The following is a 23,343-nucleotide window of genomic DNA, read 5'->3' as shown; positions in this document are numbered from 1 at the left end:
AGAACTGATCAGTCTTGAAGATTCAGTAGAGGGAGCAAATCCCAGTTTTCATCCAGCGTTTGCAAACTTGGAAAAGCATCAGAATAAAAGATTGGCAGGGGTTGGGGGTAGGTGGGAGGGCAGGTATTTGGCATAGCACTTGGGATGCCCACATCCCATACTGGAAATGCTTAGTGGTGGCAAGTGATGGCTCAAGTGGTTGGGTATCTGTTGAGTTCACATGGGATGCTGGCCACAAGCAGCAACTTAACGCACTGTGCCACAACACTGGTCCCATTTCTGTGCATCCTAAGTCTCTCCCTCCTCAATTCAATCCATCCAACACAACCTTACCAAATTAATCATTCTCCCACTACTCCTCAATTCCAAAATATTCAACTGCTTATTCCATAATCAACTATGAAATGCTCAACCTGCCTGGAACTTTACTTTTCTCAACTGAAAGTCAATTCCATCCCCTCGGAACATCTACACTAATTTGCCAGTCTATTCATTCCACAATTATCCCTCCCTAAACAGCAAGCTATTTTGTTTTTATGTAACAATGAATTATGTCACCAAATGGTATACAACATTCCTGAGGGAAGACATATTTCTTTTTCCTATTTTATTTAGTGACGCCTTGGGCACAAAGAAGTGCAACTAAGAAGCTCTCTGCTGCTCTGACCAAGTCTCCCTGCATTCAAAAGGAAAAAAGGTGCTAGGCTGAAAAACCTGCCCTTGAGGTACTCTGGCTTGGGCCATTATCCTACTATATTACTTAATGTTATATCATAAAAAATTTAATGACCCTTTCCATACTCCTTTACTACATATTAACAACTCCTACAAGATTGTTTATATCAAATTAATGATAAAGGTTAATTTTAATCCATACATAACTTACAAAAAGATATAATCTTTAACATTAGGTTGAATTTAGGGGCTGGCAATGTGATACAGCAGGTAAAACTGCCACTTGTGATGCCAGCATCCCATACCGTTTCTGATCCAGCTCCCTGCTAATACACCTGAGAAAAGCAACAAATGATGATTCACTCAAGTATTTGCACCCCTTTGGGGCCAGCGCTATGCTACAGCGGGTTAAGGCCCTGGCCTGAAGCACCAGCATCCCATATTGGCAACCCTTATGGGCGCTGGTTCGAGACCCGGCTGCTCCACTTCCAATCCAGCTCTCTGCTATGGCCTGGGAAAGCAGTAGAAGATGGCCCAAGTCCTTGGGCTCCTGCACCCGCGTGGGAGACCCGGAAGAAGCTCCTGGCTTCGGATTGGTGCAGCTCCAGTCATTACAGCCATTTGGAGGGTGAACCATCAGATGGAAGACCTCTGTCTCTCTCTGTGTGTGTGTAACTCTGACTTTGAAATAAGTAAATAAATCTTAAAAAAAAAAAAAAAGTATTTGCACCCCATCGACTCACATGGGAGACCTGGGTGGAGTTCCAGGCTCCTGGCTTCAGTCTTGACCAGCCCTGGCATTGAGAGCACTGGCGACTGAACCAGTAGATGGAAGATCGCTCTCTCTCTCTCACCAGCAGATAGAAGATCATGCATGCTCTCTCTCTCTCCCTCTGTCCAACTACCCCTCTAATCCCCCCATCACTCTGCCTGCCAAAGAAATAAATGAATCGTTAAAGATTTCATTTACATACAAATCCCTAAGCTATGCTTAAAAATCAGTTCATTTTTTTCTTACTATAACTCTCACATTTCTACTAAGCTATTCAATTTATGCTTTCAGTTTACTTCCAGCTATCAAAGTTGTAATACTATGACACACAGAAAACTGAACTTCACAAGAAATCTCAACATCAGAGGCACTTACTGCAAACAGTTGCACTCCTCAAATGGATACACTCCCTGAAGGTCGAGGATCTAAATTCTGCAATATTTTTAGCAACTAAAATCCTGGTTTATGCTCTCCTTCTAGTTCTCTTGGTCTTTAAAAAGCATAAGAACATACTATCAGATTTCTAATTCCCTGTTAAGCCCTAGCCAACCAAAGTTTAGCTAATAAAAAAAAAAAAAACACACAAAAACTGAAACAAGAATGAATTACTAAGAAAGAAAATCAATCTGAAGCAAAAGAAGTTATACAGTTTGAAATATGAACCCAAATTCTAACTCATTATTCTCATCAAATTATCAACTGAAACAACTCACACTGTTTTTCTCTTGCCACCACCCTGTTCCTCTCCTTGGTTCATAAACTGAATAAATCTTTATTCCCAGTGCCTAAAGCTTAATAGACATACTTTTTTTCTCCATGTTAATAGATATTACTGTGGCTGCATTAACATAACAGCAATTAATGCAGGTATAGCCCCTGCTCTCCCAGAGCTTAAAATCTGGTTAGGAAAAGATAACCAATTAAACTTTAAAAAAATAAAAAAGGTCAGAGTTGGGGGGGGTGCAGAGACAGGGAGACAGGGATCTTCTACCTGCTGGTTCATTCCCCATATGGCCCCAACAGTTGACTGGGCCAGGCCAAAGCCAGGAGACAGGAGCTTCTTCCGGGTCTCCCACGGGGGTGGTAGGTGTCCAAGGACTTGGGCCATCTTCCACTGCTTTCCCAGGCCATTAGAAGGGAGCTGGATCTGAAGTGGAGCACCCAGAACACAAACCAGCATCCATATGGGATGCCGGTGTTAACAGGCAGCAACTTTACCTGCTATGCCACAGCGCCGGCCCCCAGTTAGACCTTAAGACTATGACAAGCAAGCTGTAAGACATGAAAGGAAAACACAGGAGAAACACCTAATGTGGGAAAACCTAGTGTAAGTGGAGCCACAGGAAGGTTAAACTGACGTTAAACTTAAGATCTAAAAGTAGTACAGAATTCCAAGTTGGAAATGACAAAAAGTGAAATTGGAAAACAGAGCAATGACAAACACTGAAGAATTTTAAGGAAGATATAAAATATTCAAATCTTCCTGGCTGAAGCCAGAAATGATTAGAAAAGTGGAGGGATATGTGTAGACCTTTCAAGAATGACAAAAAGTCCTATTTTTAAAATTTGCATGACTATATACATTGTCAAAACTGATCAAATAAAAGATTTAAGTTTTATTCATTTTTATATGTAAAATATAGCTCAATTTTTAAAATCGAGATGGTGAGAAAAGCTTATCTAAAATTTTTAGATAGGATGGCCAGGTGCTTCCCTGCTAAGGTAGTGTTTGAGTGAAGACCTGTAGAAAGTAGAGCCAGCCGCGTAGGTGTCTAAGGGAAGGGCACGCTAGGGGCAGGAACAACAGGAACTTTTCAGAAAGAGGAAAGAGCTATTGTGGCTGGAGTGGGTTGAACAAGGGAAAGACAAGTTCTGAGAAGTAACAAGGAGAGGATCAGAGCATACAGTGCCTGGCAGTCACAGCAATCCTCATTAAAAGACTGCTGTCTTCACTCTAGGATTACCGGAGAAACATTTCAGCACCTATGAATAATTAGGCACTGTGCTCGGACAACGTCCATAGAGTTTATGTGAACAGCATGGCCAGGATTAGAACCTGGCATGTCTAATTCCAAAATCCATAATCTTAACCACTTTGTTTTACTATCTCAACGTAATAATGGTATTTACTGAGTGCTTACTACTATTATGTTTTGAGCTAAAGAGCTTCATTATCAGATCTTCCCAATCATACATGAATGTACAAATTGGATGGCTATAAGTGGGATGAAAAGATCTTTTTAATGAACTCTTATATTGCTATTAAGAAATGTTTTTTGCAGGGCCATTGTTGTGATGCAGCAGGTTTAGCCACCCCTTGTGATGCCTATGTAATATCTGGAGTGCCATTTTGGGCCTTTGCTGCTCTGCTTCCAATCTAACTTCCTGCTAATGTGCCGGAGAAAGCAGCAAAAGATGGTCCAAGTACTTTCACTTCTGCCACCCATGGGGATACCTGGATAGAGTTCTTTTTTTTTTTTTTTTTTTTAAGATTTATTTATTTTACTTGAAAGTCAGAGTTAGAAAAGGAGAGGCAGAAAGAGAGAGAGAGAGAGAGATCTTCCATCCACTGATTCACTCCCCAAATGGCCACAACGGCTGGAGCTGAGCCAATCCGCAGCCAGGAGCCAGGAGCTTCTTCCAGGTCTCCCAAGCAGGTGTAGGGGCCCAAGGACTTGAGCCATCCTCTACTGTCTTCCCAGGCCATAGCAGAGAGCTGGACTGGAAGTGGAACAGCGGAACTCAAACCAGCACCCATATAGGATGCCGACACTGCAGGCGGCAGCACTACGCACTACACCACAGCACCTGTCCCTGGAGTTCTTGTCTCCTAGCTTCAGCCTGGCCACTTGGGGAGCGAACCAGCAGATGGAAGATCTCTTTCTTTGTCTTTCTCTCTCTGTGTATCATTCTGCCTTTCAAATAAATAAATAAACAAATCTTTTAAAAAAAATTTGCAACCAGTTAAACATGGACAAAATTATATTTAGTTTCTACATGGGACCAGCACTGAGGTATAGCGGGTAAAACTGCCGCCTGCAGTGCTGGCATCTCATACGGCCACCAGTTCAAGACCTGGCTGCTCCACTTCCGATTCAGCTCTCTGCTGTGGCCTGAGAAAGCTGTGGAAGATGGCCCTAGTCCTTGGGCCCCTGCACCCATGTGGGAGACCCGGAAGAAGCTCCTGGTTCCTGGTTTCGGATTAGCACAGCTCAGGCCATCGCAGCCAGCTGGGGAGTGAACCAGCAGATGGAAGACCCCTCTCTCTCTTTGCCTTTCCTTCTCTCTCTGTGTAACTCAAACTTTCAAATAAATAAATAAATCTTTAAAAAAAATTTGTAAAAACTAAGATGGCCTAGGAAAGAATAAAGAAAAACAAAAATAGCTGATGTGTTAGGGTGGCATTCATGGTGTGCTTTCTTTTAAACAATTTTGCTTTCATGTTATCTTATTGTTTAGCAGTAGATATACAGATGAACTAGTCAACTGTGACACCAATTCTTCAAAGAACCTTTGGATTAATTCTCTTGGAATGGAAATAATTATACCATGTTTCTATTATATTGAAGCTTAAAAACTGTAAGGTATCAACCTTCTTCAAAAACTTTACAGAACATTTTGCTTTTTCTCAAAGCATATAAACAACCACATTTTCATAGAAAACAGTATCAAGCAGAAATTTGATATTCGTGTTATAAATAGAACATTTGATTATATCTTATTTCTGTACCATGCTTAAGGTATTCCTTTAGCTTCTTTGTAGTCCTCAAATTTCTCATTTGTAAGATGATAGAGGTGGATCAGATGGTGTTCTACAATGTTCTTTTCACTGTAGTGTCCTGGAATTTTATAATCCTCTAACAAAACAATACATATGGATAGTCCTGCAACCCTGCATATGCTTTCAAGCGGTGCTTTCACCCTAGTAACGGTTCCTAGAGCTGAAGGCATTACTGACAGGGCTGGTATTGTGGTGCAATGCGTTAAGCCGTCACCTACAATGCCAGCATCCCACATGAACACCTGCTGGAGTCATGGTTGCTCCACTTCTGATCCAAATCCCTGTTCATGCACCTGGGAAAGTAGCACAAGATGGCCCAAGTACTAAGGCTCCTGCCACCTACCTGGAAGACCCAGATGAAGCTCCTGACTCCTGGCTTTAGCCTGGTAGAGCCTAACCCATCACTGCAGCCATCTGGGGAGTGAACTACCAGATAGAGGATATCTCTCTGCATGTCTTTCCCTCTCTTTATGCTTTTCAAAATAAAAAAAATCAAAAAAAAAAAAAAAAAAGACATTACTGTCTCTTCTCACTGAGCCAATGGACCCCAAAGGAACTGGGGAGCTTGGAAATCTACAAGAGATAGCAAAATGGCTAATGATTTAGGAATTGATCTTAAATTAAAGGATGCACATGTTCATCTTGGATTGAAAAAGGCTAAGGATGAGGCCAATGCTATGGATCAATGGGTTAAGCCATAGACTGCAGTGCTGGCATCCCATATGAGTGCCAGTTCAAGTCCTGGCTGCTCCACTTCCTATCCAGATCCCTGTTAATGGCCTGGGAAAGCAGTGGAAGGTGGCCCGAGTACTTGGGCCCCTGCACCCATATGTACCCATGTAGGAGACCCAGAAGAAGCTCCTGGCTCCTGGCTCCTGGCTCCTGATTTCAGCCTGGCCCAGCCCTGGCCACTGCAACCACTTGGGGAGTGAACCAATGGATGGAAGCTATCTCTCTCTCTCTCTGTGTCTCTCCTTTGCTCTCTGTAACTCTGCCTTTCAAATAAATAAATAAATCTTAAAAAATTAAAAGGCAAAGGTGTGGACAATGATCAACAATTTCCTGCACTTTTACTATGAATAGAGTAATAGGAAAAGGAGTAACACTAAACAGGAGGAATACAGACCAGATTATATCTTTAAAAACTACAGGTTTCTTAGAAACTGTGAGATCCGTGTGAGCAGAAGCTATGCCTCCTTATACCCCAGCATCTACTACAGGATCTGGCATCCAGGAAGTCCTAAATAAGTAAGTGTACGGTGGCAGGAGGTGGGGGTGCGGGTGCCAATAAAGAATTATTTTAATCTTTAAAATTCAAAGCACAGAGGTACATTATGGAGAAAAAAAAGGAAATTTATCTTCTCGATATTAAAAAAGAAGATGATGGCAATCTTGCAATAATTTAGATATTGAGCTTTTGGCACAGGGTTAAAATTACACTTGGGATGCCCACATATCACATCAGAGTGCTTGGGTTCAAATCAAGACTCCACTTCCAATTCTAGTTTCTTTTAATGCACACCATGGAAGGCATCGAGTGATAAACCAAGTACTTGGTTCTGGGCCATCATGTGGGAGACCTGGATTGGGTTCCTTGCTGCTGGCTTTGGTCTGGACCAGCCCTGGCTGTTGCAGGCATATAGAGAGTGACTCAGCAAATGGAAAATTGCTCCGTCTGACAGTGCACCCCTCAGCTTTTCAAATAAATAGTAATTTCTTTTAAATACGTGGATTTCTTTAAAATATAACTTAGACACACAAAAATCGAAACATAGGAGCCAGCACTGTGGTGCAGCGGTTAAAGCCCCAGCCTGCAGTGCCAGCATCACATATGGGCACCAGTTCCAGTCCCTGCTGTTCCTCTTCCTCTCCAGCTCTCTGCTATGGCCTGAGAAAACAGTAGAAGATGGCCCAAGTGCTTGGGCCTCTGCACCCTCATGGGAGACCTGGAAGAAACTTCTGGCTCCTGGCTTCAGATTGGCGCAAGTCTGGCCATTGCAGCCAATTGAGGAGTGAACCAGTGGATGGAAGACCTCTCTCTCTCTGCCTCTCCTCCTCTCTCTGTGTAACTCTGACTTGCAAATAAATAAATAAATCTTTTTTAAAAATCAGAAAAATAAACCTCATTATATTTCAGAATTACTTCTCTTTAAAAAATCCTAGAGCTTTAATGATACTGTTACAGACTGGCTATGACACGGACAGGGCTGAAGAAAGGCTGTGTACACTCTGACCTCAAATTTTGTGCCAAACATTTATTTGTGTCTGTTTTAAGTTTCTTAAGCACTCAGAGCTCGAGCAACACAATTCCCCCAATACTAGCTCGGAATGGCAGAGGATGGGTCATGAGTGAACGGGCCCCTCATGTGGGTCCCTGTGCAGAAGGAACCCTCCAACAGGTGAAATCAAGCTCAACAGACAGAATACAAGCCGTCACCCTTCACAATCACTTTCCATTGCCCCCAGTGATTTATAATGAGGTGAGTTACTCTTTCAACTCATTTGTCATGCTTCTTACTGTCAATGGGAACACTCTAAATGTGGGGAGGAAAATCCGTGTAAGAGGCATGACAATAAAACTGGGAAGCTGCATCCACAAGACACAAGTAAGCTGTCTTGGCACTTTAAGTCCTACCTCATAGTTAAGCCAACCAACTGAGAAAAATTAACCTAAGAAATCTGGCAAAAATGTCACCAAGAAACCTGTCTCTTATGAAATGCATATAAATAAAACACTGTTCATAAAACCATGCATCCTACTGTGAAACTCATATTCCATCAGAGGGACAGATTTCTCCTTAGCTTCCAACAGTACAACACAAAGCCAACTCAGTCTCCATATGAATGCCCCCAGTGTCACCTCCATTTTCTGAAACAAGCAAACCATTTGCCCAGAGTTGACTGCCTTGAATGATACACTTATAATGGATGTTTTGCTCTTCTTATCTTTTCCCTTATAAGACAGATGCCTTGTAGAGAACAACTCTGTCTTCTCCTTATAAAGCCAAGTACCCTCTTTTTCTGTTTTCTTTAGAGTTTTCTCTTTGAAGTTTTCTTGCATAAAGAAACTCAAGGGCTGGTAGTTGTCTTGAGGGGCAAGAAACCAAACTACCGAACTGGAATGTTGAATGTTTCAGAATAAGGGGACCTTCAGGTAAGAGTTGTTTTTTTTTTTTTTTTACAGTCCCTGCTTTATTTTCATTTGGTCACACACACCTTTTTAAAACACACACACACACACACACACACGCTCACAAAATACCCAAAACATCAAGAAGTAGAAGGGCATGAAACAGGGTGCTTACAAGCTTAAAAAATACCCTAGGCTTCAGAATCAAACAATACCAGTCAACTACTGAAAATTTCTTTGTTCAAAACACAAAGATGTTTTGTTATCGTGGGACTTAATTTTTTTTTTTAACTTTAAAAAAAGAGTCAGGCTTCTTCTACTGCCTGGCTTCTCTTCCTTTGAAAGCCATTTGCAAATTAGAGATGCAGCCTTCTCTGGTCTCTATGTTCAAACCACCCTCCGCCCACTGCCTGCCCTCTTACAGCGCAGGCTCCCAGGGCCCACCCTGAAGGCAAGGGCAGGGGCTACAGAGCATCCAAGATGTGGTTGATCTTGGTGACCAGCTCCTGACGCTTTCCAGAGATGAGCTTCTCATTCTCGATGTACGTGTCCTTCTTGAGCTTGCTGGCCACCAGCCGCTCGGCCTCCACCGCCGACTTCAACACCAGCTCCTTGACCTGCACGTCCAGCTTCTGCATTTCACTCACTCTGTCGCACAGATCAGAGCCCTCTGTCTTCAGCCTGGACTGCAGCAGAGCAATCTCACTGGTCAAGGCCTTGTGTTCAGTCTCCAGGCTCTTCTTGCCACAATGTCCTGATGTGCTGTTCTACCAGATTTTTCTTGTAAGCAACAATCACAGGGCGGCCACATGTGTCCAGGTAAGTGTAGTGCAGCTCATCTGGGGCACGGCTGATTTCATAAGGACTATCAACTTGGATATTCTTGGCTCCTTCAGGCAGAATGATCTTCACAGTCAGAGAATCTATCACCTGCTCATCAAACACATGGTCCACAAATCTCATCTTCAGTGCATACTGATCGCCCAAATTATAGAGGTATTCATAGCTTGGGAGGTTGTAGCCAACGATGTAATGTGTCTTCCACCCTCCAAAGAGAGGGAAGCGAGGCCGGATTTCCATCTCTACGGAGTCATCCAAAATGAGGAGGTGGCTGGTGGACACGTTGCTGATCTCACCCCGGTAGTAAACATCCTGGGCAGCCGCAGGGAGGATGGTCTTGAAGGAGCGGATGGAGGAGATCTGACTGTTGGGCTGTCTCTGGTAGTCGTAGCGTGAGAAGGGCCCCTTCAGCACAGCCCCCGTGTGCTTCAGGTCCGCGTTTTCCTCCACAGCAATATTGCCCCAGCGGGCGACCTCGATGACGCGGGTCATACTGGTGATGGTCAGGAAAGGGCTGTTGTTCTCATAGTGTACTTTAAAAGCATCCTGACTATAGGATATATAGAAGATAAAGCTGCCGCCTGCAGTGCCAGCATCCCATATGGGCGCCAGCTCGAGTCCCGGTAGCTCCACTTCCAATCCAGCTCTCTGCTATGGCCTGGGAAAAAAGTAGAAGATGACCCAAGTGCTTGGGCCCCTGCATCCACTTGGGGGACCCAGAAGCTCCTGGCTCCTGACTTCAGATCAGTCCAGCTCAGGCCACTGTGGCCCTTTGGGGAGTGAACCAGCAGATGGAAGACCTTTCTCTATCTCTCCCTCTCACTTTCTATAACTCTACATGTCAAATAAATAAATAAAATCTTTAAAAAAAAAAAGTATTAAAGGAAAAGATATGAAAAGTGATAAGGAAAGTTTACTGCAATATCATCACTGACAAAAATTTACATACGAATATTTATATAACAATCTACATATTGTATATCATGTCAAACCTTGCAGCAGTCAATACACTATACCTATATTATTTTTATTCATAATTTTCACAATTCACATTTTTAATGCAGCATTGGTATTTCAATTAGAAGGTCAATACAAGGAGATGTGATGATAATTAGAAGAATTAATTAATGGAATTCAGGTCTAAGTCAAGACTGGCTTGACACATCAAAATTCTGTTAAGCCATCAATGGCAACTAAACCATAGAGAAAGATAGCTAGATGTTATATGCTTCCTGATGAAATATATTCCTATCTATGATTTACTCTCACCAAAATATTCAGATCTGAATTAGGTCAAATCTTTATATGCATTTATTGACATTTATTGACAAAGCAATCAGTGAGCAAAATCCAGACCGGGAAACCCTAGAATTCAAACAACTCAGTTCTTGAAAAAATAAGATACAGAAAAAAAGCCACAGATTAAGCCACAGATTAAGAGAGTCACTGGAGCTGGCATTGTAGCACAGCAGGTAAAGCCGCCACCTGCAATACTAGCATCCCATATCAGCACCGGTTTGTGTCCTGGCTGCTCCACTTCTGATCCAGCTCCTGCTAATGTGCCTGGGAAGGCAGCAGAGGATGCTCCAAGTGCTGGGGCCCTGGTACTCGGGTGGGAGACCCAGAAGAGCTCCTGGCTCCTGATACCTGGCTCCTGGCCGTGGCTCACTTGGTTAATCCTCCGCCTGCGGTGCCAGCATCCCATGTGGGTGCCAGGTTCAGTCCCAGTTGCTCCTCTTCCAACCCAGCTCTCTGCTGTGGCCCAGGAGGGCACCGGAGGATGGCCCAGGTGCTAGGGCCCTGCATTCACGTGGGAGACCAGGAAGAAGCACCTGGCTCCTGGTTTTGGATCGGCCCAGCGCTGGCCGTAGCAGCTATCTGGGGGGTGAACCAACGGAAGGAAGACCTTTCTCTCTATCTCTCACTGTCTAACTCTATCTGTCAAATAAATTAAAAAAAAAAAAAAGAAATCATTGTTTTATTGAAATTTCTATTTTTAGACACATATATTGAGATATTTACAAATAAAATTGTGTATTATCTGGGATTGGCTATAAAATATCCAGTGCATTGGGAATAAGAAAAAGGAATCTATAAAATGAAATAAGATTTATCATAAGTTGGTAATTTTTGAGAATTTATTTTACCACCCTCTCTACTTTTGAGTTCCACAGTACACCATAATAAAAAAGCTGCTAAAAAAAAAAAAGTGAGTCACCAAACCAAAAAATTCATATGAAAAGTCACAATTTATGCTTGATATAATTGATATCTATGGCACAGTCATGGTGCTATATTTCAATATATTAAGTAGAAAGTCATTTCCAAGATCTTGTATAGCCTATCCCATAACTACAATGAACTACAATGTTTCATTGGAAACCACATGCATGTCAGTTTCTAGTACTGAGAACTAAAGCTGCAGTTTTACAACTAAATTGCCTCAAGAAAATGCTTGATAAAACTTCAAGCCCCTAAAATTTATTCAAATTGGTTACAATCTAAGATCTGAGAGTTAACAATTTTTTTTATTTAAGTTTTATTTATTGTGGCCAGTCTGTGGCATAGTGGGTTAAGCCACCGTTTGCAGTACCAGCATCCCGTATGGGCGCCAGTTTGGGTCCCAGATGCTCCACTTCCAATCCAGCTCTCTGCTATTGCCTGGGAAGGCAGTGAAGATGGCCCAGGTGCTTGGGCCCCTTCACCTACGTGGGAGACCAGGAAGAAGCTCCTGGCTCCTTGCTTAGGATCAGCGCAGCTCCACCCGTTGCGGCCAGCTAGGGAGTGAACCAGCAAATGGAAGACCTCTCTCTCTCTCTGCCTCTCCTTCTCTCTCCGTGTAACTCTGACTTTCAAATAAATAAATAAATTTTTAAAAAAAAGTTTTTTATTTATTTACTTTCACTTTATATGAAAGACAGAGATCTTCCAGCTGCTGGTTTACTTCCCAGTTGCCTATAACAGCCAGGTTTTGGCCAGGTCAAAGCCAAAAGGACACAACTATCTGAGCCTCCTACCTGGGTTGCAGGGACCCAAGTACTTGAGCCATCATCTGCAGCCTTCCAGGGTGTGTATTAGCAGGAAGCTGGATTGAAAGCAGAAGAGCTGGGACTAAAACCAGGCATGCTAATATAGTATGTGTACATGCCAAGTGGGGACTTAAGTATTGCACCAAACACCTACCCCAAGGAACAATTTTTTAGATTGTACTTCAAAAGAGGAAAAAATATATAACACAGTCACAGACAACAACAAATTGATCAACTTTTAAGTTAGCAATCCCAATGAGGTTTCAATTCCTTATCCAATATAAAATTTCAGACCAAGATCTGTAATCCAGATTTATTCTAACTATGTTGAACCACTAAAGACTTACTGAAGATCCCAAACCTGCATCTTTCACCACCTTTTGGTATAGAAGATTTAAGTTTTACGGACAAACACAATAAAGAGAGTCACGAATACTGATGAATATAGTTCCATCTCCACTCCAAGAGCCGGAGAACTAGTGCAGAAAATCAGTGATAATAACAACCAGCTAGTTTGGAGACTATTTCTAAAATTCAACTTAGTTTCTCAAATGTACCTACTGGTAAGTAAAAAGTAACAAAAGCACAAAGTGAGGCCCAGAATAAACATTCAGTAAGTAAATGTAAGAGAATGAATGGCAGAACAAACTGTGGTACTGATCTCCCTATCACTGATCCCCAAGGCTGCCTTCCAGTGAAAGTGATAATGAGCAGGAAATAGATCAAATCAGGCTGGGAAGTAAAATAATCTAAAGGAGCTAATCAGCCCATCAGCTAACAGGGGTCTAGCCTTTCTGCCTCTAGTGTCGGGTTTAACATCCTGAAATATTCTTAATTCATAAATAACAAAATCACTGTAAGTCAGAAGTCAGTGTTGAAGCAGTCATGTCATATACTTTAAATTATAATCATATGGAAGGAAAATCTAATTTGTTCCTTTCAGAAGTCAATAGAAATTAACTTGTTATCCTTAATAGTAAAATAAACTTATATAATCTCCATGAAAATCTTCAAAAATATCTATTTTTTAAATATATGTCCTGCATACAGACCAGCAACCAGTTTCTTTAAAAAAAAAAAAAGATTTATTTATTTATTTATTTGAAAGGCAGAGTTACAGAGCAGCAGAGGAAGAGAGAGAGAGAAAAGAGGGCTTCCATCCGCTGGTTCACTCCCCAATTGGCCGCAACAGCCAAAGCTGCCCCAGTCCAAAGCCAGGAGCTTCTTCCGGGTCTCCCACACAGGTGCAGGGGCCCAAGGACTTGGGCCATCTTCTACTGCTTTCCCAGGCCATATATAGACGATATAGACAATAGAGTCTGCAACAGAAAACAGTGTTAAAAGCACATACTCAGGGTCAGCGTTGTGATGTAGTAGGTTAAGCCTTCACCTGCGATGCCAGCATCCATATGGGTGCAGGTTCAAAACCCAGCTGCTCCACTTCCGATCCAGCTCCCTGTTAACGTGCCCAGGAAAGCAGCAGAAGATGACCCAAGTACTTGGAACCCTGCCACCGAGACCCAGATGAAGCTCCTGGCTACCAGCTTCAGCATGCCCAGCACTGGCTGTTGTGGCCCTCTGAGGAGTATACCAGTGGGTGGAAGATCTCTCTGTATCTACCTCTCTCTCTAGTCTCTAATTCTGGCTTTGAAATAAATCTTAAAAAAAAAAAATTTTTTTTTCAGCTCTGCCACTTATCACCTGTGTGAGCTTGGGCAATGTCTCAGTTTCCCCAAGTCTGTAAAGTCCAAACAATAACACAAGTTTCTGTCTCAGGAGTTTTGAATTTCAAGTATGAGTTCATACATTAAAAGTACTTCAAACAACCCGTTGATCAGAGTAAATAGTATATGAGTAGGAACCAGTATTAATTACTACTATTACCATTGCTACTGCTGCTGCTACTAGTGTTACTATTAAGTCACTAAGAAAAATACTACTATACAACTATAAAAATGGCTATTATCTAGCTATCTATCTATCTATCTATCTATCTCAACACCAAGTGCAGGCAATGATGTATTATGTACTGTTGTGTGTCTCCCCAACTTCACGTTGAAATCTTAATGCTAGGGGCCCAATGTTGTAGTCCAACAGGTTGAGTCACCAGTAGCAAAGCCAGTAAACAATACTAGGATGCTGGTTCGAGCCCCAGCTGCTCCTCTTCCATCTGGTTCCCTACTCATGTGCCTGGGAAAGCAGTGGAAGATGGCCCAAGTACTTGGACCCCTTCCCCCCAACATGAGAGACCTTGATGGAGTTCCAGCCCCCCCGCCAGTTGCAGCCATTTGGGGAGTGAACCAGAGGATGGAAGATCTCTCTCCATATAATTCTGTAACTCTGTCTTTCAAATAAATAAATAAATCTAAGAAAGAAAAGAAAGGAAAAAAATCTCAATGCTGAATGTGACATTAGGAAGTGTGGTTTTTAGAAAGTTAATTGGGTCAAGGAGCCCTCATGAAAGCGATTAGCACCCTATAAGGAGACACAAAAGCCTGACCTCATCTTTCTGCTCTCCATCATGTAAGGACACAGCTAAAAAGACAGCTGTCTGTACACTAGGGAAAGGGGCCACAGCAAAACCCTGCTGGCATCCTGATCTCAAACTTCCAACTTCTAGGACTTGAACAAATGCATGTTTGTTGTTCAAGCCACCCAAGCAGTCCAAACTAAGACAGGATACAGGGTAACCTGAACTCACTCACGGCTGTTTGGAACGCAAAATGGTAGGGGCCACATAGTTTGGTAGTTTCTTACAAGGTTAAACAACCATTACAAGACTAAGTTTAACCAAATGAAATGAAACATTACATATACACACAAAAAACTGTATAACAACGTTTATAGAGGATTGATTTATTACTGCCAAAAGCTGGAAATAACCCAAATGTCCTTCTAGTGACAAATGGACAAACTGTGGTGCATCTTTCAGTAAGAACGACCAACAAAGCGCCGCAACCCGCAACAACGCAACGTGGCACACAAAAGCAGCCGGACCCAGGCGCTTCACATGGCCTGATTTTATCCACATGCACTACGGCTCCAGGGACTGAAAGTGCTGGCTGCTGCCGTGGGCGGGGCTGTGCCCACGAAGCGGACTGGATGCATCCAAAGGCGCAGTAAGAAGCGCTGGGAGAAATGGTCAGGTTCCATATCGTGATTACGGTGGAAGCTGTACGACTACATACAGAGAATGCCACACAAAAAGGAGTGACTCATATATAAAGTATATCTTAAATATAAAATATTTTGAAATAAAAACAGACAACGATTTAAGTTACAGCTCTTTAGCAGAACAGTGCTTACGTACACCAACAGCCTGCCTGTCCTAAAGCATGCAGACAGGACTCTCAAAGTCAATGGCAGTTGCAGTCGCTTGCCAGGACGTGGGGAATGTGGAAGGTGCACGGCAGGTAAGCTGCCCAGTAGGAATGCCTGCCTCCCATATCAGAGTCCCCAGTCTGAGTCCCAAACCCTCCACTTCCTGCTAATGTGCACCCTGGAGGCCGCAGGTGAAGACTCCAGGACTGCGGTCCTTGCCCCTGTGGCACATCTGACTGAGTCCCAGACTCCTGGCCCCAGCCTGGTCCAGTACGGCTGATCTCAGTTTCACTTGCTTCCTTCTCCCCCCATCCCCCTCATGTGTGTGTGTGTGTGTGTGTGTGCGCGCGCGCGCCTTTCAAACAAAGTGAAAAAACAAAAACATGGGAAGGGCTGGGTGTTAGGCCTAGCAGTTAAGACACCAGTTAAGATGCCCACATCCCTCTGGTTCTCTCTCCTGACCAGTTTCCCGCTAATGGAAACCCTGGGAGGCAGCAGGGATGGCCCAAGTAATCGGGTTCCTGACCCCCTCCTGGGAGACCAGCTCCCAGCTTCAGCCCAGCCCTGCCCCAGTCATTGTGGCATCTGGGGAGTGAACCAGCAAATGGGAGCTCCTCCTTGTCTCTCAACTAAACAAACAAACAAGAGGGGGAGAGATGTGGCTAAGGAACAAACAAGTCAATTGCATCTGTACTTTCAAACAAAAGAAAAACCAGCCTAATTTCCCAATCTGGCTTTGAAATCTACAACGGTGTGGAAAGTTGGACATGGCCGGGGCAGGTGCCCAACACAGTCTGATGCTCACATCAGCCCATGTGAAATGACTCAGGATGCACAATAATGAAGGAGCCAACAGATTTTTCTGAATCCCATATTGCTTTGAGTCAGACACTACACAGAATTCAGTGTCCAGGATAAGGCAAAGGTCACTTCACAGATGAACTCCGAGAGAAGTAAAGAATTCTGAATAAAAGAAAAAGAGTTACAAATGCAATTTTATTTCGCCACACAAGTTGGCACACATAATATAGGACTTTAATAGTGAACTAACTACACTGTCATCTTAGGCGTCTTCTGTCTCACTGCAAACATAAACTGCTCTGCCTACCTTCCCTCCCTCATCTGTCCCTGTGTCCACATCTCTTCCAGGGATATATACATAATTCTAACTTACCTGAGGCTGCCAGGTCAATTTGAGGCAGCTCTATGATCAGGGCTACAATTGAATCAAGTCTGTGCTCATCCTAGGAGTCAAAACTTGAACCCTGAGACCATCATGAAGCCAACCTGACTTTCTGAGTCAAGTATGGAATTATTCTAATCTCTCTGGTGTCCTTCCCTGAAGACTGACCAGACTGGGCCAGAGACGAGATCTGTGTGGGCTGACTTCAGTGTCCCTCACCACACAGAGTCCACAGGAGAGCACCACTGGAGCAGGGACTGAAGGAATAAGCAGGCGTCTTTTTAACAAATCTTAGATGATCTCCTTTCCAAAAGCAAATATGTATTTCTAACAACAGCCCAGTGATCTGGTAGGTACACTTTCTAAGAGCCTGTTTCTAGACCTAGTGCACCTAAGATCACCATAATTCTAAGGATACCAAGATAGGTGCTAATAATCAACATTGCTAAATAAATAAATGAAACTTCAGGGCTGGTGCCATGGCTCACTTGGTTAATCCTCTGCCTGCAGCGCCAGCATCCCATATGGGCACCGGGTTCTAGTCCCGGCTGCTCCTCTTCCAGTCCAGCTCTCTGCTGTGGCCCGGGAGGGCAGTGGAGGATGGTCCAAGTCCTTGGGCCCTGCACCCACATAGGAGACCAGGAGGAAGCACCTGGCTCCTGGCTTCAGATCGGTGCAGCACCAGCCGTAGTGGCCATTTGGGAGTGAACCAACGGAAAAGGAAGACCTTTCTCTCTATCTCTCTGTCTAATTCTACCTGTCAAATAAGTAAAATACGCAAATAAGAAACTTTGAAAAGCAGCAGTCTATGCGGCATCATTAGCACCCACACCCCTTCCTTACAGTGCGCACACACAAGTACAACAGGAGTTCCTGTGTGAGCAAACAAGTGCTTTCAAGGGTTCCTTCAGCAGATTAACACCGCTCTCCTTGGGCACTCTTGGACGCAAAACGCCCAGACAACAAATCTTAATTTATTCACTGAAACGGAGTTAGCCTACTTCAGTGTCTAAGGTTTTCATCAGAGTTGGCCTACCCTCTGAGATCCTTCTTACCCAGCTTATTTCAAGTATTATTAATAGGACTCCTGGAGTTCGTTATCTTTGACTCAAGCACCTCGTGGCCTTAACAAAGACTGCCAAGAAAGAAAGTCTCCAAGTCAGAAGCAGCACCAAGGCGCTGCAACCTGCAGTGCAGGGTCAGCAGTGACCTTGTGCGAGGAGGAGAAAAATCCCCCCCCAGTATCACGTGGGGCTCTTCCAACAGGTCAAGACAATAATCCACAGCTGGCCAAGTAGCCACGGCAAAGCAACCATCCACATAACGCATATCAGGCTCTCTACCAGGTGGGTGTGGTGACTGAATGATTCAGATAACTACACCACTCACATCTCACGGGACAATCAGTCCTAATGTAGCTGGTTCGGCTCCTGGTGGCTGTGGTCTAACCTTTCAAAATAACCTTTTAGAGTGCTTCCCACCAGGGAGAAACACTGTAACTCTTTAGAAAGGCTACTTGTCTTGATGCAAACAGATGGTGTCTCAACAGAAGCTTGTTTCAACCTCAAGTCTTTGAGAAGCTTAACCTCTACCTGAATCTGACTCACACTGACTACAGCCCTGTCCATGGCGCATTTGCAGCTGGGGCGGGGTGCGGGGGACAACCCATAGCTGTCACCGCTCCTGCAGGAGACCACTGAAGACGAAGCTGAGCTGAGAGACGCTGCACTCCCTGCTCTGGGCTGGCGGAGAAGAGGGCAGGAAAGGTTCTGAGCCCAGAAAAGCGGTTCCCTGCTGTGGGGAGGAGATCCACCAGGGGTGACCGCAAAGGCAGGGCTTTCCTCAGGGCCAAATCTAAACGGGTGTGGGGAGGACCAGGCTTCGCTAGCCGGGTAACCTTAAAGGAAACAAGGCTACTGAGTTACACTCGGAAAACTGCTTCAGCGGAAGAGCGATTCCAAAAAGAGCACACGGACTAGAAAGCTGGATTCTGTTTCCCTATCTTCCATGAACCCATAAAAAGATTTTATCAAGAACCCAGAATTCAATCTCTTTCACACCCCAAACACACTTGAAAAATAAGAAGTTACTTTCCCAACGAGTTCACGTGGCTCTCTTGGTTCCTATCCTATTTTTATACTCATCTCCTTTGTAAGGGGGAGACGGCGCTCGGCAATTTAAATCTGACAAATACGTATGTAGAGGCTGTTCTCTCTCTCCCTTCTAATCTTGCACAGGCAACAGCTTTGTCTGAGCTTTCATTTCCTCTGTAAAATGGGAGTAACACCTGCCACACCCACTTCAGCCGATCACCAGGGAGACTCCGTCAGGGAGCACAGAAGAAGGAATTTTTTTTCACAGAATTAGTAATTTTTAAACAGCAAAGCACTAGACAATCACTGTCGCTACCTTTGGTGCGGAAGAAAAAAGGTGGATGAAAAGAGAAATCTCTTCCACCTTGAAAGAGATGGATGGAAACAAAATGAGGAGGGATTTCAAGCTATTGGCTTCTGACATAAGGTTAATTATTTAGAAGTGGATACTTGTGCACTCACTTTGCCCAGACAGAAGAAAAACTAAGGAAGATTTAAGAGTAGGAGCCCAGCTCTCAGCTCACCAAAATAACTGATGAAGTTCAACTGGGGAGAGAGGGCGGAGTTAGCTAGGGCAGTCGGAATATACAGAATATTGTTGCATAAGACGAAAGCGAAGGTGTTATTTTCAAGCATGGAACTGTCAGGCCATCCTCAATCCGTCTACCACAAGCTATACACATGTGATTTCTAAAGAGCAAGTCAGAAAAAAAAAAAAGAAAGAAAAACAGAACGCCTAGTCCATAAGTATCGGACAGCCGGAAGGGACTTCGTAGCCCAGATCTCATGGGAAGCCCTTTCGTAGCCGGTGGCACTGTTGGAAAGAAAATAAGACACCCTAACAAGGAGGTCGGGGCGTCCCGGGAGCTCCCCGAGACCCGCGCGCCTTCGCCAGGGCACACACGTACTGAGGAATCTAAGCTGTTCTTGAATGGGGCCACGCGGGCAGAGACCTGAATCTTCTGCAAGGACACAGGGCTGTGCCCACGAGCGCCGCGGGGCAGGGCACACGGGCCGGGCGGCTCCTCGACAGGGATAACACCGGGTCCCGATCCCCAGGAACCATGACAGCCCGAGCAGGCGGAGGGAAATACAAACGCTGACCGGGCGTCGGGGCGACCCCCGCGGGGGCAGGTGGCCCAGAGAGGCCGTGCCCGAGCGCGAGGGCTCGGCGGGGACACGGGCGGCTCGCTGGGGCCGGACGCCGGGGAGGCCGGCGGGGGAGTTACCTGGTGCAGGGCTGTCAAGCCGTCCACGTTGACCGTGTTGATGTCGGCTCCTCTGGCCAGGAGCTTCTTCACCTCGTCGGTGTCCCCGCTAGAGCAGGCGGCCAGGAAGACCGCGCCGTCCTCGAAGCGGACCCTGGGGCTCCCGCGCCGCGTCGGCTGCTGTCGCCCCGCGCCTCGCCGCTCCGCGGGCTCCTGTTCTGTCAGCGAGCCCCGCCAGCGCCGCAGCTGCTCAGCGCGCCGCATTCGCGCCGACTCTGCCCGCTTCCCGCCCAGGTGCTCCAGCTCCGCCATGGCTCCGGCCTCGGCAGCTGCCGAAACTATATCACCACTGGATTGCTGTAGCGGCTCGGGGTGCCGCTGCCCGCCTCCCTAGCAGCGCTTCAGCCAGGAGGAGAAGGCGGAGACCGCCGCGCCGCCATCTTTACTCCTCCCGCCGCTAGCACCGCCCGCGCGCTCCTTTGGCTTCACTACGCAGGCGCTGCCCGGGCCCCGGGTCCTCACGGGACTTGTAGTAATCTTCCCTGCCCTAAGGGCACGACGTGGCCGTAAGTGAACTACACATCCCAGGATGCCGCAGAAGAGGGGCAGAACCCGCTGCTCCGTCCTCCGCCGCTGGAGCCCGCGGGGTCACCTTTGCCCCAAAGCTGGGACTGCCTCTCCAACCCCCTGTCAGCCTCTTCCTCTGGGCATTTTGGGAGTCGTAGTTTATTCTCGTCGTGACTGCTAACTAATCCGAGCTGCCCAAAGATCGCATCGCACCTGTGGGGTGGAAAGGTGGCCCTCATGATCTGCGTTTTCTAGTGGGGAGAATGAGCAGCAAAGTGCCCTTAGGGTCCGTGTCCCGTGCGCTGACACGTTTGACGTCACAGAAAATGTACCCGTGAGTGGTACATTCAGGACTGCGTGTTGCAGTCCACAGGACACTTTCTCCACGCCCGGGGTAGTGGAGAATTCAATGGAAGCCACGCCCATGGACTGTGTACTCGCGGCTTCGAGCCGATCCCTGTGTAGGAATCGACAGCTGATAGGGTCGGTGTGGGTCAGGTGTGGTCATGCACACGGGAGGCCTAGCACGCGTCTGCTCATAAGTATTGATTCTCCTTCTTTCTTCCTCCTCCTCCCCGACGCTTGTCATCAATCTTAAATTATTGTAAGACAGAATGGATGTTTGATCTTCGTGATTTTTCCCCCAAAGCTTCAGAAAGATAACATGGAACATACTAAACCTCTCTTAAGGCAGGAAGTGGGACATTTTCATATTCAGCATGAACTTGGTTATAAAATCTATGTCCTTCTGACTGATCTAATAACTATACCCTCCAGACCCTCCACCCTGGACAAAACAGAATTAAATGTACTATTACTAATGAATGAGAATATATGCAAGTATTAGATTCTTAAATGTTCCTGGCGCCCGAGTTGTGAAGTAGCTGGTGAAGCCGCCACCTACAGTGCCAACATCCCATAAGGGTGCAGGTTTAAGACCTGGCTGCTCCACTTCAATCCAGTTCTCTGCTGTGGCCTGGGAAAGCAGTAGGAGATGGTCCAGGTCCTTGGGCCCCTGCACCCACATGGGAGACCCGGAAGAAGCTCCTGGCTCCTGGCTTTGGATTGGCTCAGCTCCAGTAGCCATCTGTGGGAGTGAACCAGCGGATAGAAGATTCTCTCTCTCTCCCTCCCTCCCTCTCTGTAACTCTGCCTTTCAAATAAATAAATAAATCTTAAAAAATAATTTTTCTGGACGTTCGAAATTTTTCATGAAAAACTGTTGCACAGGGGCCAGTGCTGTGGCACAGGTTAATCCTCTGCCTGTGGCACCAGCATCCAATACGGGCACTGGTTCTAGTCCCAGCTGTTCCTCTTCCCATCCAGCTCTCTGCTAAGGCCTGGGAAAGCAGTAGAAGACGGCCCAAGTCCCTGGGCCCCTGCACCCACGTGGGAGACTGGGAGGAAGCTCCTGGCTCCTGGCTTCGGATTGGTCCAGCTCCAGCCGTTTCAGTCATTTGGGGAGTAAACCAGTGAATGGAAGACCTCTCTCTCTGTCTCTCCCTCTCACTGTCTGTAATTCTACCTTTCAAATAAATAAATAAAATCTTAAAAAAATAACTTGGACAAATGATTGGGGCATTATAAAAGGACACTTTAATATATTCTGTCATGTAAACCTTTGCCTGTTCCTCAATTTCCCCCGAAGTGAACTGGAAATCATGCACTGAAGAAATAAGCAAATCAGTGAATTGAGAGCCTCAAATGAAAAGTGACATATCAATTCAAAAGATTATCATGTGTAATCACAGTGTGTCCACCATAAGGTTCGGTTGGGTGTTCTTAAATACCTTATAAATACTAAGTAAGTCTTTCAGCATCTTTGGGAATAACAATGTGCATAAAAGTCAAATAATACATTATACAACCTTGTTTTACTTATTATATGTGTTCATATACAGTTAACATAAAACAGCCTGTCTTATCATTTATGGTAATTAAAAATCTTTGTGAGATTTACTTTGTAATTGTCAACAGGGAACTCTTGGTATTCCATCTCAGTCACTTACTGATATTTAAAATTCCACAAGCTCCCAAATAGAGTTTCTAAGGAATAAAAGAGAAATCGATACTGGAGTCATCATTGTGGCACAACGGGTTAAGCTGCTGCTTACAACGGGGGCATCCCATCTGCTTCTGAGCCAGCTCCCTGCTGATGTGCCTGGGAAGGCAGTGGATGCCGGTCCAAGCACTTGGGGCCCTGCCACTCACGTCAGAGACCTGGATGGAATCCTGGGCTCCTGGGTTCAGCCTGGCCCAACCATGGCTGTTGTGGCCATTTGGGGAGTGAGCCTGTGGATGAAGGATCTCTGTCTTCCTCTCTCTCTGTCACTCTGTCTTTCAAATAAATAAAATAAATCGTTCTTAAAAAGAAACTGATATTGCCGGCGCCGTGGCTCAATAGGCTAATCCTCCACCTTGCGGCGCCGGCACACCGGGTTCTAGTCCCGGTTGGGGCGCCGGATTCTGTCCCGGTTGCCCCTCTTCCAGGCCAGCTCTCTGCTATGGCCAGGGAGTGCAGTGGAGGATGGCCCAGGTGCTTGGGCCCTGCACCCCATGGGAGACCAGGAAAAGCACCTGGCTCCTGGCTCCTGCCAGGATCAGCGCGGTGCGCCGGCTGCAGCGGCAGCCATTGGAGGGTGAACCAACGGCAAAGGAAGACCTTTCTCTCTCTGTCTCTCTCTCTCACTGTCCACTCTGCCTGTCAAAAAAAAAAAAAAAAAAAGAAACTGATATTAATCAAA

General features: G+C 45.3%; 1 protein-coding gene, 1 long non-coding RNA gene and 1 pseudogene across 11 annotated transcripts in view; 1 reads left to right on the top strand and 2 right to left on the bottom strand.

The window, feature by feature from the left end:
• Positions 1–21,776, bottom strand: part of PPP1R12B (protein phosphatase 1 regulatory subunit 12B) — a 214,731-nt gene extending 192,955 nt beyond the window's left edge. For all 10 annotated transcript variants that reach the window (XR_011381338.2, XM_008268574.5, XM_008268576.5 and 7 more), the window contains exon 1: positions 20,054–21,776. Coding sequence is in view for 9 of the 10 variants with exons in the window: in XM_008268574.5 (XP_008266796.3) it covers positions 20,054–20,344 (291 nt within the window). In the remaining variant the exon portion in view is untranslated. The remainder of the gene's footprint in view (positions 1–20,053) is intronic.
• Positions 6,370–7,349, top strand: LOC149122496 (uncharacterized). Its single transcript, XR_016218809.1, has 2 exons — positions 6,370–6,476; positions 7,103–7,349. It is a non-coding gene; the product is annotated as an uncharacterized LOC149122496 (long non-coding RNA).
• LOC103351004 (dolichyl-diphosphooligosaccharide--protein glycosyltransferase subunit 1 pseudogene) lies at positions 8,696–18,359 on the bottom strand (annotated as a pseudogene).
• Positions 21,777–23,343: the final 1,567 nt, after the last annotated feature.

This window comes from Oryctolagus cuniculus, chromosome 13 (genome assembly GCF_051225735.1).
Source record: "Oryctolagus cuniculus isolate XC-2025 breed Fujian yellow rabbit chromosome 13, ASM5122573v1, whole genome shotgun sequence".
Taxonomy (NCBI): domain Eukaryota; kingdom Metazoa; phylum Chordata; class Mammalia; order Lagomorpha; family Leporidae; genus Oryctolagus; species Oryctolagus cuniculus.
This window is presented reverse-complemented; position numbering and strand designations above follow the sequence as displayed.